We start from the raw sequence: 13,569 nt of genomic DNA, 5'->3' as shown, positions 1-13,569 counted from the left end.
CTTCAAGGTGGGCATCAACTACCAGCCGGCCACGGTGGTGCCCGGGGGGGACCTGGACAAGGTGCAGAGGGCCGTGTGCATGCTGAGCAACACCACGGCCATCGCCGAGGCCTGGGCCCGCCTGGACCACAAGTTTGACCTGATGTACGCCAAGCGGGCGTTCGTGCACTGGTACGTGGGGGAGGGCATGGAGGAGGGGGAGTTCTCGGAGGCCCGGGAGGATATGGCTGCCCTGGAGAAGGATTACGAGGAGGTGGGGGCTGACAGCATGGAGGGTGATGATGAGGGGGCAGAATACTAGTGCCTTGTCTCTTGTGTTTCACTGTGGTGCTGTTCATTAAAATGGCTCTTTCCACTCCTGCCTCGTTCTTTGTGCCAGGACAATCTGCCTTGTGGTGACCTGGGGGGACGTCCCAGGGGAGGGGGGCCCCGGCTGGGCTGGGTGCCCGGCTGTGCTGCCAGCTGGCACAGGGGCTGTGCTGGGGGACGCTGGGCAGTTGTGTGTGGCTGGGTCCTGTGCTGTGAGCTGGCAGTGCCCTGCTGGGCTGTTTGCCACATAGTCTTGATGTCCCCCTCCCCATTCCACTGTCCCTGGGGGACACCAAGTTGGGGGGACTCCCCTGGTAGCCCCCTGTGCGTGGGTAGGACCCAGCCCTGGTACAGACAGGCTGGGCTGGATGTGGTGCTGTGCTGCTCCTGGCACGGAGCCACTCTCAGTGCGGGGCTCTGCAGAGCTGGGAGGGGGGTCCTGGGCGGGAGGGACCCCCCCCTACAGCCCCTGCACAGGGCACTGACTCCTTCCCGTAAGTGCCGCCCTCGCTGCCCGGAAAGGGGGGGCCGGGGGGGGCCGAGCCCGTTGTCCGGTGCTGCCCGCACATGGCGGCTCCCGCAGAGCCGAGTCACGGCCGCCCCGGCCCAGGGGGAGGGACCGGCCCCCCCTCCGCGCGTGCTGAGCATCCCGGGCGGGCCGGGACCCAGCTGCGATGGGGGCCCCACCCGAGCCCTGAAGCCCCCCCGCCCCTCCCTGCTTTCCAACTGGGGGGCTGCCCCTGCTGCCTGGGGGGCACCCCACGGGCTCCCTCTGCCCCGGTCGGGGGGTCCGTGTCTCCCGAGCACCCCCGGCCCCTCTCCCCCCCACACCTGCTGCTGCACCCTCGAGACGGGACCCACCAGCCCCCCTCCCCGCACCCCCGGGGGGTCTCCGGGCCCCTACGAAGGGGAACTCCTGCAGCCCCCCGTCCCGCAGCCGCTCTCCCCGCCCCCGGGAGGGGACATCCGCAGCCCCCGGTCCTCCCCCCGACCGGGAGACCCCTCCCCTCTCCTCCGTACCCCCGGGTGCCCCCAGCGGGGCGGAGCCGCTGTGCTCTATAAACAGCCGGTACCGGCGGCCGCCGCCCTCCCGGTGGCACCATGAGCCGCCGCGACCGCGACCCCCGGGCGTCGCCGCCCCTCACCGCGGCCCCGGGGCGGTTGGCGGCGGCGGCGGCGGCGCGGGGCGCGGAGCGGGAGGAACTGGCGGCGCTGAACGATCGTTTCGCCGCTTTCCTGGAGCGGGTGCGGGCGCTGGAGCGGCAGAACGGGACCCTCCGCGCCGCCCTGGGCCGCGCCGCCGCCGCCACCGGGCCCCGCACCGGGCTGGTGCAGGGGGAGCTGCGGGGGCTGCGGGAGCGGCTGGAGCGCCTCGGCCGCGACCGGGACCGGCTCCAGGCCGAGCGGGACGGGCTCGCCACCGACCTGGCGGCCCTGCGGCAGCGGTGGGCGGGCGGCGGGGCCGGGGGAGGCAGCGGGATGGGGAGCGGGGATGCGCTGGGATGAGGGATGCGCCGGGATGTGGACCGGGGATGAGTCGGGATGAGGGATGTAGCGGGAAATGTGCCAGAGAGGGACCCGGGGATGTGCCGGGATGAGGGATGCGCCGGGATGAGGGATGCGCCGGGATGGGGACCGGGGATGAGTCGAGATGAGGGATGCTTGGGATGGGGACTGGGGAATGTGCTAGAGAGGGATCAGGGGATGCGATGGGATGAGGGATGTCATGGAATGAGGGATGCGATGGGATGAGGGATGTCATGGAATGAGGGATGTGATGGGATGAGGGATGTCATGGAATGAGGGATGTCATGGAATGAGGGATGCGATGGGATGAGAGCTGCACCAGGGTGGGGACTGGGGAATGCACCGGGATGAGGGATGTGCTGGGACCAGAGGATGCACCGGGATGGGGATGGATGAGCCCCGGGGATGCCAGAGTGGGGACTGGGGGGTGACTGGGGATGCATCCAGCAGACGCTGGGGAAGGCACCGGGGATGCACAGGGAACACTGGGAGGTACTGGGAGATCCGGGCTCTGCGGAAGGACGGGGCACTGGGAGGGGCAGGGTGGGGTCACTGTGAGTGGACCTGTGTGAGCACTGGGGGACAATCCATTCCCGTGGGCCTCCAGTGTGTGTGGGGGCTACAACAGCAGGCGTGAGAGGAGGGGTCTGCACCCTGTCTCCCACCTCCCTCTCACCCCTGCTGTCCCCAGGCTGGAAGATGAGACACAGAAGCGCGAGGATGCAGAGAAGACCCTGGTGCTGTTCCGCAAGGTGAGGGGGCTGGGGGGGCCTGTCCCCCCGTGCAGTGCCAATCTCCATCCCCCACCACCCCGGGAAGGGGGGAAGATCCAGGGGGTTCCCATCCCCTCCTGCTGCCCTGCAGCTCATCCCAGCCTCTCCCCCAGGACTTGGACCACGCCACGCTGTCCCGCCTGGAGCTGGAGCGCAGGGTCGAGCTGCTCATGGACGAGATCGGCTTCCTCAAGAAGCTGCACGAGGAGGTGGGGCCCGGGGTGGGGTGGGGGAAGCGGGCCGGGTCCGTGTGCCCCGGGGTGACAGCCGCGTGCCCGCGCAGGAGCTGCGGGACCTGGAGGTGAGCGCCCCGAGCCCGGCGGGGCCGGCGGAGGGGGAGGTCTGCAAACCCGAGCTGACGGCGGCGCTGCGCGAGATCCGCACCCAGTACGAGAGCATCGCCGTCAAGAACCTGCAGGAGGCCGAGGAGTGGTACAAGTCGAAGGTACCCGGGGCTGGGGGGGGCTCGGGAGGGGCCGGGGAAGGGGGCAGTTGAGGAGCCCCCCAGAGCCCCGACTCGCCCGGCCCTCGCAGTTCGCCGACCTGTCGGACGCGGCCAACCGCAACCACGAGGCCCTGCGCCTGGCCAAGCAGGAGATGAACGAGTCCCGGCGGCACATCCAGAGCCTGACCTGCGAGGTGGACGGGCTGAAGGGCATGGTGAGAGCCGGGGGGGGTGTCCGGGGGGTGCCCCCACCCCAGCCCTATGCAGCCCCTTCTCCCCCCCCAGAACGAGGCGCTGCAGCGGCAGATGCGGGAGATGGAGGACGAGTTCGGGGAGGAGATCGGGAACTACCAGGCCGCGGTGGGGCGGCTGGAGCAGGAGATCCAGCAGATGAAGGAGGAGATGGCGCGGCACCTGCGCGAGTACCAGGACCTGCTCAACGTCAAGATGGCCCTGGACATCGAGATCGCCACGTACCGCAAGCTGCTGGAGGGCGAGGAGAGCCGGTGAGGGGGGCCTGGCCTGTTGGGGGGGTTTTCTTGGGAGGAGGCAGCTCCAGGCCCTGTTCCCACAGGAAAACAAGAGGTTCCCGTGGGAGCTTCTCGCTGCCGAGATAAAGGCAAGGCCAGGGGCTGGTGTGATGGTGGGGGAGCTGCCTCCGGCTCCGCTCCCGGTGCCAGCCTGGCAGCCCATGGGCACGGCCCCCAGCTGAGCCGGGATCAAGGTCATGGACTCGAGTGCGTGGAAGGGTTGGGGTCACCGGCAATGCCCAGGAGCCCCAGACCCCCCTCACCCCCTCTCTCCCCCCAGGATCACCGTCCCCCTGCACCCAACCACCTCCTTCAGCGGGAGAAGCTCAGGTGAGGGGTGAGCCGGGGGTCCCTCACTAGGTCTGGGGTCTATCCTTGGGAGCAGAGACCCTACAGGGATGTGGGTGGGTCCCTGTGCCCCCGCTCAGGGTGCCCGGGGGGGGCAGAGGGGCTGATGGCCCCTCTGTGCCCAGTGCTGGAGCCCCAGCCCGTGGAGATCCCGGCACGAAGGACGGTGCTCATCAAAACCATCGAGACCCGGGACGGGCAGGTGAGGCCTGAGGGGGGGAGTCCTGACCTGGGGGGGGCCCGACCCTGACGTGGGGCTGACCCCCAAATTCTCCTCCCGCAGCAGGTGGTGACGGAGTCGCACAAGGAGCGGGCGGGGAAGTGACGGAGGGGACCCGCCGTGGGGGGCACGGAGCAGAGCGGGGGGGGCCGGGAGCCCCCCACCCCTAATTCCTGCTGCCGGCACCGTGGGGCGGTGCCGCGGTGTGTCCCTGTGCCTTGCCCCCCCCCCGTGCCTTGTCCCCCCCCATTTATCGCTATTTATTGTTCTCCAAGCACAGCCCGGCCGTGTTTCACAGCGAACCTTCCCCGGGGGGGGTCCCGGCGCCCCTCCCGCCACCGGAGCGGGCCCCGGCTGTCCCGGGGGTGGCGGGCCCGGTGTCACCCCGCGCTGTCCCCTCCGGTGTCACCCCGCGCTGTCCCCTCCGGTGTCACCCCCCGGGACCGCCAGGGGGCGCCCTCGGCCGCTTTAATTGCGCGTTAATTACCGGGTTAATCACGGCGTGACGAGGCTTTTGGGGCGCGCGGGGAAAACGCCCCGATTTCCACAACCGCGTTATTTTTTAAGCGTTTTTTTTTGTTTTTCCCTTTTCGAATCGTTTCGGCCGCGCTGTTTTCAACCGAATCGTGCAAAAATCGCGTCGTCGTAACGCGAAATTCGCTGGTTGGTTTTGCCGGCTCGAGCAAATTCTGTATCATTTTAAAGCGGGTTTTGCGTCGTTAGTTGGATCGTTACAAGCAAATTACGCAAAATTGCACCTTAAGCGATTTTTTGCATCGTTAATTACATCGTTTTAACCAAATCACGCGAAGTTGTGTTCTTTAAACAAATTTTTTGAAACACCTAATTGCATTATTTTAACAACATTTTGCATGAATGGACTACTTTAAGCAATTCCTGCATCATAAATTCCGTTGTTTTAAGAAAATGGCATTATTTTAAGTATTTTTCACATTATTGTCACTTTAAGCAAATTATACAAAATTCCGTTATTTCAGGCCATTTTTTGCAGCGTTAATTGCATTATTTTAAGCAGATTTTGCATCATTAATTATTCCGTCTCCGGCTAATTTTGCGTAATTTAATTGTTTTAACCCAACTTTCGCATAATCAATTGCGTTATTTTGGGCCATTTGCGTTATTTGAAGCACAAATCACTTTTTTAACCAGTTTTGCTCGCTCTGGGCTCCAGGGACAGCCCAAAACCACCCCCTGGATGCCCTGGATCCCTGAGCCAGAGGGTGGGGGAGCTGCTGCCAGGGGGCATCGGGCCCAGGGGACCAAGGGGGGGGTCCGGGGGTCCCATCCAACCCCCCCGGGCCAGGGCGAGCCCGGAGCCCCTCACAGGGGTGACAAAGGACACGGTCGCAGTCCCCTGAGAAAGGGTTTAATTGGGGGGGCACTGCTGGTGCTCTCACAGACGGGGGCTTGGGGGGACCCCCGGACAGACAGACATTATGAACACTATGTACAGGCACCCCCCGCCCCATCCCCGGGGATCTGCCCCCCCCGGCGGCGGGGGTGGGGGCTTGCAGTCCGGACAGACTGGGATTTGGGGGGGGGCAGTGGGAACACTGGGATGGGGCCTGCCCAGGGGGTGGGGGGCTCTTTGGCTTTGGCATTAAGGCTGGGGGGGGGGCAGGTGGGACAGGCTCCCAGGCACTGGAAGAAGGGCCCAGTAAAACCAGTTCCCCACCCCAGAGGTGACCTGGAGGGTTGGGGCCGTGTCTGGGACCCAGCAGTGCCCCCCCTGAGCGAGGGTGGCAGTCAGAGCCCAGAGAAGGGGGGGGTTCAGGGGTGTTCCCCGTCCCCCCCAGGGCACAAACCTGTGTGTGAGGAGGGTTCACGGCTCTGCCCCAACGGGTTGGGCCCCCCCAGGTCACGGAGGTGCCACCTGAGGGCAGGTACCCCTGGTTTCAGGACAGGGAGTTGAGGAAGTGGCTCTCCCCTGCCAACGTGCTCAGCATGGAGCTCATGTCCCCCACTGCCATGTTGGCACCCCCGGGCGAGGGCAGCAGGAGCCCCCCGGCCGGGCTGGGGGGGCCGGGCAGCGCCGGGGGGGGCTCCTCGTCCTCCACAATGGCAGCAAAGTCAAGGTGCGTGTTCTCCAGGTCCAGGGAGTCGAGGCTGTTGGCCACCTGCTCCCCCGAGGCCAGGTAGTAACAGGAGGTGCCTTTGAGTCCCTCCGAGCTCCCGCCGTAGTGCCCGGGACCCCCACAGCTCGCTGCCACGTGGCCCAGCAGCTTGTGCCCGCCTTTGCCCACCTGCCCGGGGGTGCTCTGGCCTGGGTAGTACCCCAGGGGGTTCCCAGGCCCCTCGGGCACGGGGCGGGCGGGGGGTAAGCGCAGCAGGTGCCGGGAGTTGGTGTCCACCCCGTCGTAGCCGGGCCCCGGCTGTGCCAGGCTGTAGCTCAGCCCGGCCGGGTGACCCGGCGGCTTCGGGCCACCTGGAGGGTGTGGGACCATCTCGGGGTTGAAGCACGGGGGGCTCAGGAGGTGCTGGGGCTCCGCCAGGCCCTGCAGGTGATCGGGTTTGGGTTGGTACCCGCAGTACCTGGGGCTGCCGTACGGCGGTGCCGGCATGGCCTGGCACTGCCCGGGCTCGCCGCCCAGCCCCGTGCCAGGAGCCCCTCCCTTGGAGGGGGGCTGCTCCCCCCACATCAGCGCCTGCTGGGCCTCCACGTAGCTCCGGACCATCACTTCTTTGGTCTGCAGGGTGGGGGTCTGGGCTCTGCGGGCACCCGGGCTGGCGATGCCCATGTACCCGCCCGGCGCCGGTCCCGCAGGGGGGTACCCGCCCGGCCCCACGTCCATGGCGTGGCCAAAGGCCGGGGGGGGCAGCGGGGGCCCGGCCAGTTTGGCGCCGGGGCAGGGAGCAAGTGCTGGGGCGGGCGCCGGGTATCGCTGCTCGGATTTGATCTGCAGTCGGTAAGGTCGGTGCCCCCCGGGAAATCCGCCGTCCTGGCACGAGCTCGCCAGTTTGGGATGCTGCCCACAGGAACTGGCGTGGGGGTACTCGGTGCTCTGATGGGGGCAGTGTGGCCCGGACACGGTGGCGGCGGCACCGACGCTTTGCCCGGAGCTCATGTCCAGCGTGCCCGGGGCGGGTCCTTCCCAAGGCACTGGCACGGCCCCATTCCCAGCTGGCAAACTGGGGAAGTGCTGGTTCATCTGGCACTGCGGGAGGGAGAACTCGGGCTGCAGCAGCCCCTCCTCCATGTCCCCGTGCGTGCCCCCCATGGTCCGCTGAGCGCCGTAGATGCCACCCTGGAGCTCCGCGCCGGGGCACGGGAAGCTTTCCTCGGGATAGCTCAGGTACTGCTCCACCTCCAGCAGGCCGGGCTCGGGGCCGGGGCCCCCCACGCTCTCCAGGAAGACGTTCTCGGTGATGCTGGGGGGCCGGGGGGAGAAGCCGTGGCGCTGCAGGTTGGCCTCGGAGCCGCCCAGGGGCTGCAGCGCCGTCCTGCCCGCGCCGGGCGCGCTCACGTTCCCCACGCTCTTAAACCGCTGCACCCTGGGCACGGCCGGAGGCTTGGCCGCGGTCCGGGCGGGGTCGCTCGCCCGCCGGACGCCGTGCCGGGGCACCAGGCGAGGGGGCACGGCGCCCGGGTAGCCGGGGTGGTCGTTGGAGCTGTGCCGTCGCGGCAGCCCGTTGGGCACGCAGCGGGGCCCGGCGGGCGCGGGGTATCCCGCGGGCACGGCACCGCCCGGGGCCGCCCGCTCCACGCCGGGCAGGGGGGTCGGGGGGGGCCCGCCCGTGGCCGCGGCGTACTTGGCCTTGAGGCGGTAGCGCTGGGCCGGGGTGAGGTTGCCCACCCCCGGCAGGGCCCCGCACGGGCCGGCGCCGCTGGAGCGCCGCGACTCGTCGGGAGAGGCCGTCGGGTCGTAGCCGTCGGCCGGGCACGTCCCGCCGGGCATCGCCGCCCCCTCGGCCGGGCACGGCGGGTACGGGGACACCAGGGACGAGCGGCGGCTCACGGTGTAGGCGGAGCTGACGGTGCTGGTGCCGCTGCTCCGGCGCTCGCCCAGGGCCACCAGCCCCAGCTCCGCCGCCGACAGCTCCACGATGCGCCGGTGAGAGGCCGGGGGGGGCACCGGGAGCCCGGGCACCTCCCCGGGCAGGCCTGGGGGAGAGAAGGAGGAGTTACCACGCGGGATGTGGCTCTTCCCTGGTCAGACCCCGTGAGGACAGGGAGAGGGTTCCAGAGGAGGCAACAAAGAGGGGCAGAGGCTCATTTAGGTTGGAAAGATTGTTGAATCCTGGAATGGTTTGGGTTGGGAGGGATCTTAAAGACCATCCAGTTCCACCCCCTGCCCTGGGCAGGGGCACCTTCCACTAGACCAGGTTGTTCCAACCAGACCTTGAACGCTCCCAGGGCAGTGGTGGCCACAGCTTCTCTGGGCAAACCATGCCAGGGCCTCCCCACCCTCACAGGGAGGAACTTGTCCCCAGTATCCCATCTCACCCTCCCCTCTGGCAGTGGGAAGCCACTCCCCCTTGCCCTGGCACTCCAGGCTTTTGTCCAAAGTCCTTTTCCAGCTCTCCTGGAGCCCCTTTGGGCACTGGAAGGGGCTCTAAGGTCTCCCCAGAGCACAGTCCAGACTTTGGGGTCTGCCACTAATAATAGGAACGTTTGGAAAGCTCTGGCTGCCCACCAGAGCTCTCCACGCAGTTCCCATGGGATGGCTCCCTCACCCCCGTGGGAGGGCACCCCGGGCTCACCGGCTCCAGGGATGGGTGGCAGGTTCAGGCCCTTGGAAGCCGCGGGTTTCCTCAGCTGCTTCAGTTTGTCGATGCGAAGGTTCTCCAGCTTGTGCAGGGCCATGAGCCCCGAGGTGCCCATGGGCTCCCCGGGCACCACGTCCTCCAGCGTGGACAGGTCCTCGTAGCTGCCACCAGCGTTCCCTGCCATCTCCACGCCGCTGTCGTTGTTGGTGGTGCTGCCCAGGGGCGAGTGGTCACTGCTGCAGGACGACTGCCCGCCCGGGCTGGGCTGTGGCTTCTGGGGGGAGCAGAGCGGGGACCGAGGGAGGGGGGTCAGGTGTCCACTACGCCCGGAATCAGGGAATCATTGAGGTTGGAAAAGCCTCTGAGACCACCGAGTCAAACCATTAACCCAACACTGCCACGTCCACCACTAATCACGTCCCCAGGTGCCACATCCACACGATTCCCGAACGCTTTCAGGGATGGGCCCTCCCCCCCTCCCTTGGGCAGCCCCTTCCGACGCCTGGCAACCCTTTCCACAAAGAAACTTTCCCTGATATCCGACTTAAATCTCCCCTGGCACAACTTGAGGCTGTTTCCTCTTGCACTATCACTGGGGGTGACCCCCCCACCACCACCCCCCCCCAGCTCCTCACCAAGGCCAGGTCGGGCACCAGGAGTTTCCCGTCGTCCTTCCGGGCCTCGCCGGGGCCGTTCGTGTCCTTCTCCTGCTTCATGTCCAGGGGGGCGCTGGGGGTGGGCAGCGCCCGGCCCGGCCCCACGTCCCCCCGGTGCTTCTTGGTGACGTGGGCGTCGGGGCCGTGCACGGTCTTCACGTGCTTCCGCAGGGAGCTGGGGTCCGTGTAGCGCTTGGTGCAGCCGGGAATCTTGCACACGTACGGCTTCTGCCCGGGAACGGCGGGCACGGAGCGGGGTCAGCTCCCACCAGAGCCCCCTCCCCTAAAGCAAAACCCCCTCCCCTCCCCTCTGGATCAAAGAGGGGGAGTCCCCTCGGGGGAGTCCCCTCGGAGGGGGCACGGTGGGTGCCGGGGGGAGAGCTCAGGGAGGCTCCCCAGGAGCGGGATAAAGGGATCCCGGCGGGAATGCCGGCGACCAAGGGGGCATTTAGAGCAGGCAAAGGGGGAGTTGGGGCACACAGGGTTGAAAAGGAGGGGTGTGGGGAGTTGTTGAGGACGGGACCGACGCAGAGGAGCCCGAGGTGGGGCCGTACCTCGTTGGAGTGGGTGCGGTTCTGGTGCTTGGCGCGGTCGGAGGCGTTGGAAAAGGCCTTGTTGCAGCCCTCGTGCTCACACACGTAGGGTTTCTCCCCCGTGTGCGAGCGCAGGTGGGTCTTGAGGTTCTCCAGGCGGGAATAGGCCTTGTTACAGCCCTCGAACTGCGGGAGAGCGGGGTGGGACACGTCACCCCCCACCCCACCCACGGCACGTCCGCCCCGGACACCCATCCCGCCTGCCACACACGGACCCACCCGTATTCCACCCTCCCACCCCCCGTTTTCCCGGCTCACCGAGCGTTTTTGAGGGATTTTGGGCATCTCACCGTGCACTTGTGAGGTTTCTCGCCCGTGTGACGCCGCATGTGCACCACCAGCATGTACTGAGCCTTGAAGGGCCTCTGCTCCCGGGAACAGGCTGCCCAGTGGCACACGAACTCCTTCTTCTCCCCGTGGATGTGCTCGTTGTTGATGTGCTGAGGAGGGAGAGGGGCGTCACTGGGGAGGGGGACAAGGGACAGGGAGATACAGGAACATCGTGGGAGAAAGGGATGTAGAGGGATTGGGGTGGCAGGAAGGGACATAAAGGGACTGGGATAGCGGGTGGAGACACCCGAGTTTGGGGAAGACAGGTCAGATGGTGTTTGGAGGAGACAGAGGACACAGGGGATGTTTGGGGGCTACTTCGGAAGGGCCAGGAGCAGAGGGGTCACAGAGGGGTCACAGTGGCTTAAGGGTGGTCGGGGGGATACAGGAGATTTTGGGGAAGGAGAGCTGGAGCAAAGGAGGGAGTCTGGAAGCGGCTGAGGAGGAGGATGCACGTCCCTCCCTGCCCAGGGAGCGACTTTCAGCATCACGGCGAGTCCCCAGGGCAGGTGGTGGGAACAGGGAGCAGGAGTCGCGGGCTGATCCAGGGGGGCGTCACACAGGGCAGCCCGAGGGCAGGTTTTGGGGGGGGGGCACCCCGGCAGCCCCCAACTCACGTGCACCAGCTGCTCCTGCGTGTCGAACTCCTTGGCACAGCCGTCCCAGTAACAGTTGGTCTCGTACACGGCCTCGCACTCGGCCTTCCCGTCCTCCTTCTCCAGCTCCTCCCGAACATCCAGCATCCCCAGCAGGGGGTCCTGGGGGAGCACGGCCAGGTGAGTTCTCCAGGTGAGCACCCACGGGAGCGGTGCTGGGACTGTGGAGCCCTGGGGACGTTGGGGGGCAGGTCCCCCAGCCCGGGACGTACCTGGGTGCCCGTGGACGCCGGGCTGGAGATGTCGCCCTCGGATCGCTCCTCTGGGAATTTGGCAGTCAGGGGGCTGCTCAGGCTCCACTCCAGCTTCAGCTGCTGCTGGGGCGAGGAGAGCAGGGAGGAGTCAGCACCGAGATTCCCTCCGGAATGTGGTTTGGGGGGTGCATCCTTACAGGGATACGCCCCCCCAGGGATGCACCAAGGACATGGATGCCCAGGGCTGACACGGATCCCACCTCCCACAGATCCCCGGCCCACAGGGATCCCCCTCCTCACCTGGCAGTGCTTGAGGGCCCCACGAGCGGGGGGGTGGTGCAGGAGCCCCGGGCGTGTGGGCAGGGGCTCGTGGGAGCTGCAGGGAGGGGGGGGCGTGTACAGGTGACCTTGGCCCTTCTGCTGCCCGGGTGGGCTCTGGTACCCCAGGGACGGGCTGTGGAGAGCAAAGGGACGAGCGGGTGACACCGTCGGGGGACAGGATTGGGGTCTCCGTGAGCAAACACCCCTTGCCCCCCATCCCACCCAGCCCCCGGCTCTCCAGGCACTCCCCGAGGTGGGAAGGGGCACTCAGGCTCCGGGGGCCGAGGGCAGGTGCCCACCTGATGGTGCTGATGGAGAGGTGCCCGTAGGAGCCGCCGGCGGAGGCGCAGCGGGAGTTGATGAAGGCGACGAGGGAGTTGGGAGAGGTTCGGATCACGGTCTGCAGGTCGATGCTGGAGTCGGACAGGGGGGAGATGGACAGCGCCCGCTTCTTCCCCAGCTTCCCCGCGCCGCGGGGCGTGGAGAACCGGGAGCCTGGGAGGGCAGAGCGGGGGGCACCGCCCTCAGCAGGGGGCTGAGCACCCCCCGAGGACACACACCTGAGCGCGCCAGTTCCCTTTGGATTTAGGATAAAAGAGATGCCGAGCCCCCCGTGGAACCCCCACGGCCCCCCCAAACCCGGACACTCACCATCACCGGGGTGTTCGGCCCCTGGTGCCAGCCCATACCCGCGGTGCCCGGGCTGGTGGCACACGGGGAAATCGAGGCCTGGAGGAGGGAGGACGGATGAGCTGGACGGGACAGAGGGACCCCCGGAGCACCCCTGACCCTGGGGGGGGTGAAGCCAGAGCCTGGGCCCCCCCGCATGACCCACCTGGTGGTCCCGGGGCGGCGGGGGCTGGTCCGGGGGGGGGGCGCAGGCAGCAGTGCTCGCTGTAGCCGGCGGCCGGGGGTCCGGCGGGGTCGAACATCTCTCGGTGGGGCCCGGGGGGGGTCTCAGGGGCGCATCGGGGCGGCGGCGGGGCCCGGGGGGGGGGGGGGGGGGGGGGGGAAGGCGGAGTGGGTTTGGCCGCCAGGGGGCGCCACAGGACGCGGGACCCCCCCTGGGAGCGGAGACCCCCCCGAACCCCCCCGGGGGGGTTTAAACTAAAATAGGGGAGATTTGGGGGTGTTGGGAAGAAATTCCTCCCTGGGAGGGTGGGCGGGCCCTGGCACGGGGTGCCCAGAGCAGCCGTGGCTGCCCCTGGATCCCTGGGAGTGTCCAGGTTGGACGGGGCTTGGAGCAGCCCGGGCTGGTGGAAGGTGTCCCTGCCCAGGGCAGGGGGTGGGACTGGATGGGCTCGACGGTTTCTTCCAACCCAAACCATCCCGGGATTCTACGAAATGGGAAAACGAGGCACAGCTGGAACCATTCCCGGGCCAAGGACCGGAGCTGGCTCCCCGCTCCTCTCTCCCCACGGATCCTCCGCAGGTCCCACCCAGCCCTGCCTTGCCCGTGGGTCCCCACCCTGCCCGCGGGTCCCCACCCTGCCCTGGTCCCACCCACACACCGTGCCCCTGCCCAGGGGCTCAGCCCAGCCCACCGTGGATCCCTGAGCTCCTGCCCCGAGCCCGGTCCCACCCCCACCCAGGGCCACCGTCCTGCCCCCGATCCACGCCCAGGTCACCGTCCTGCCCCCCATCCCCACCCACAGCCACCAGCGTCCCGCCCCGAGACCCCCGAGGGCTGACACGAAGGACAGAGGAGCAGGACAAGCCACCGCAGGACGAGGCAGATGTGGGTGGCACTGGGGACAAGGGCTCCTGCCCCCTCAGCCTCCCCCTCTGAGACGGAGGGAATCGCCCCAAACAAGGGGTCTGGGGGAGCGGGAGCCCCTCACCCCGCTGGGAAAAGTGCTGGGTCGCGTTTGGAGCGGGGGGGGCGAGGGGGGCAGCAATTCTTCCGCATGAGTTGCCCCTTTGAAAGCTCGTCTCGGGG

At 67.8% G+C, this 13,569-nt stretch overlaps 3 protein-coding genes across 3 annotated transcripts in view; 2 read left to right on the top strand and 1 right to left on the bottom strand.

Annotated features, from left to right (window-relative positions):
- LOC108508076 (tubulin alpha-1C chain-like) overlaps positions 1-301 on the top strand; it is a 4,295-nt gene extending 3,994 nt beyond the window's left edge. Inside the window, exon 5 of the mRNA XM_017836610.1 lies at positions 8-301. Coding sequence (XP_017692099.1) covers positions 8-301 — 294 coding nt within the window. The remainder of the gene's footprint in view (positions 1-7) is intronic.
- A 1,109-nt stretch (positions 302-1,410) lies between these two features.
- PRPH (peripherin) lies at positions 1,411-5,244 on the top strand. Its single transcript, XM_017836608.1, has 9 exons — positions 1,411-1,754; positions 2,528-2,588; positions 2,723-2,818; positions 2,893-3,054; positions 3,144-3,269; positions 3,340-3,560; positions 3,865-3,914; positions 4,058-4,134; positions 4,216-5,244. Exons 1-9 carry the CDS (start codon positions 1,411-1,413, stop codon positions 4,255-4,257), a joined length of 1,179 nt encoding a protein of 392 aa, XP_017692097.1. The 3' UTR covers positions 4,258-5,244.
- Positions 5,245-6,068: 824 nt separating this feature from the next.
- GLI1 (GLI family zinc finger 1) lies at positions 6,069-12,562 on the bottom strand. The gene is made up of 11 exons (XM_017836624.1): positions 12,466-12,562; positions 12,270-12,359; positions 11,930-12,125; positions 11,610-11,763; positions 11,328-11,429; positions 11,077-11,217; positions 10,420-10,569; positions 10,091-10,255; positions 9,516-9,764; positions 8,875-9,154; positions 6,069-8,275 (listed from the first exon to the last, which is right to left on the bottom strand). The coding sequence occupies exons 1-11, from the start codon at positions 12,560-12,562 to the stop codon at positions 6,069-6,071; spliced, it is 3,831 nt and encodes a 1,276-aa protein (XP_017692113.1).
- Positions 12,563-13,569: the final 1,007 nt, after the last annotated feature.

Source organism: Lepidothrix coronata, unplaced genomic scaffold, assembly GCF_001604755.1.
Source record: "Lepidothrix coronata isolate B3197 unplaced genomic scaffold, Lepidothrix_coronata-1.0 Scaffold281, whole genome shotgun sequence".
In the NCBI taxonomy this organism is placed as follows: Eukaryota; Metazoa; Chordata; class Aves; order Passeriformes; family Pipridae; genus Lepidothrix; species Lepidothrix coronata.
The sequence above is the reverse complement of the archived record's forward strand: the minus strand, read 5'-3'. Positions and strand labels throughout refer to the sequence as shown.

What these genes read in the sequence shown, in the direction of transcription:
- GLI1 (XM_017836624.1), bottom strand. Translation starts at nt 12,562, where the DNA reads ATGTTCGACCCCGCCGGACCCCCGGCCGCCGGCTACAGCGAGCACTGC. An exon ending in CGCCGCCCCGGGACCACCAG is followed by an intron (nt 12,360 to 12,465) that starts GTGGGTCATGCG and finishes TCCCTCCTCCAG; the next exon opens with GCCTCGATTTCCCCGTGTGC. An exon ending in ACCGCACCCACTCCAACGAG is followed by an intron (nt 9,765 to 10,090) that starts GTACGGCCCCAC and finishes GTTCCCGGGCAG; the next exon opens with AAGCCGTACGTGTGCAAGAT.
- PRPH (XM_017836608.1), top strand. Translation starts at nt 1,411, where the DNA reads ATGAGCCGCCGCGACCGCGACCCCCGGGCGTCGCCGCCCCTCACCGCG. An exon ending in CTGGAGGGCGAGGAGAGCCG is followed by an intron (nt 3,561 to 3,864) that starts GTGAGGGGGGCC and finishes CTCTCCCCCCAG; the next exon opens with GATCACCGTCCCCCTGCACC. An exon ending in CTTCAGCGGGAGAAGCTCAG is followed by an intron (nt 3,915 to 4,057) that starts GTGAGGGGTGAG and finishes CTCTGTGCCCAG; the next exon opens with TGCTGGAGCCCCAGCCCGTG.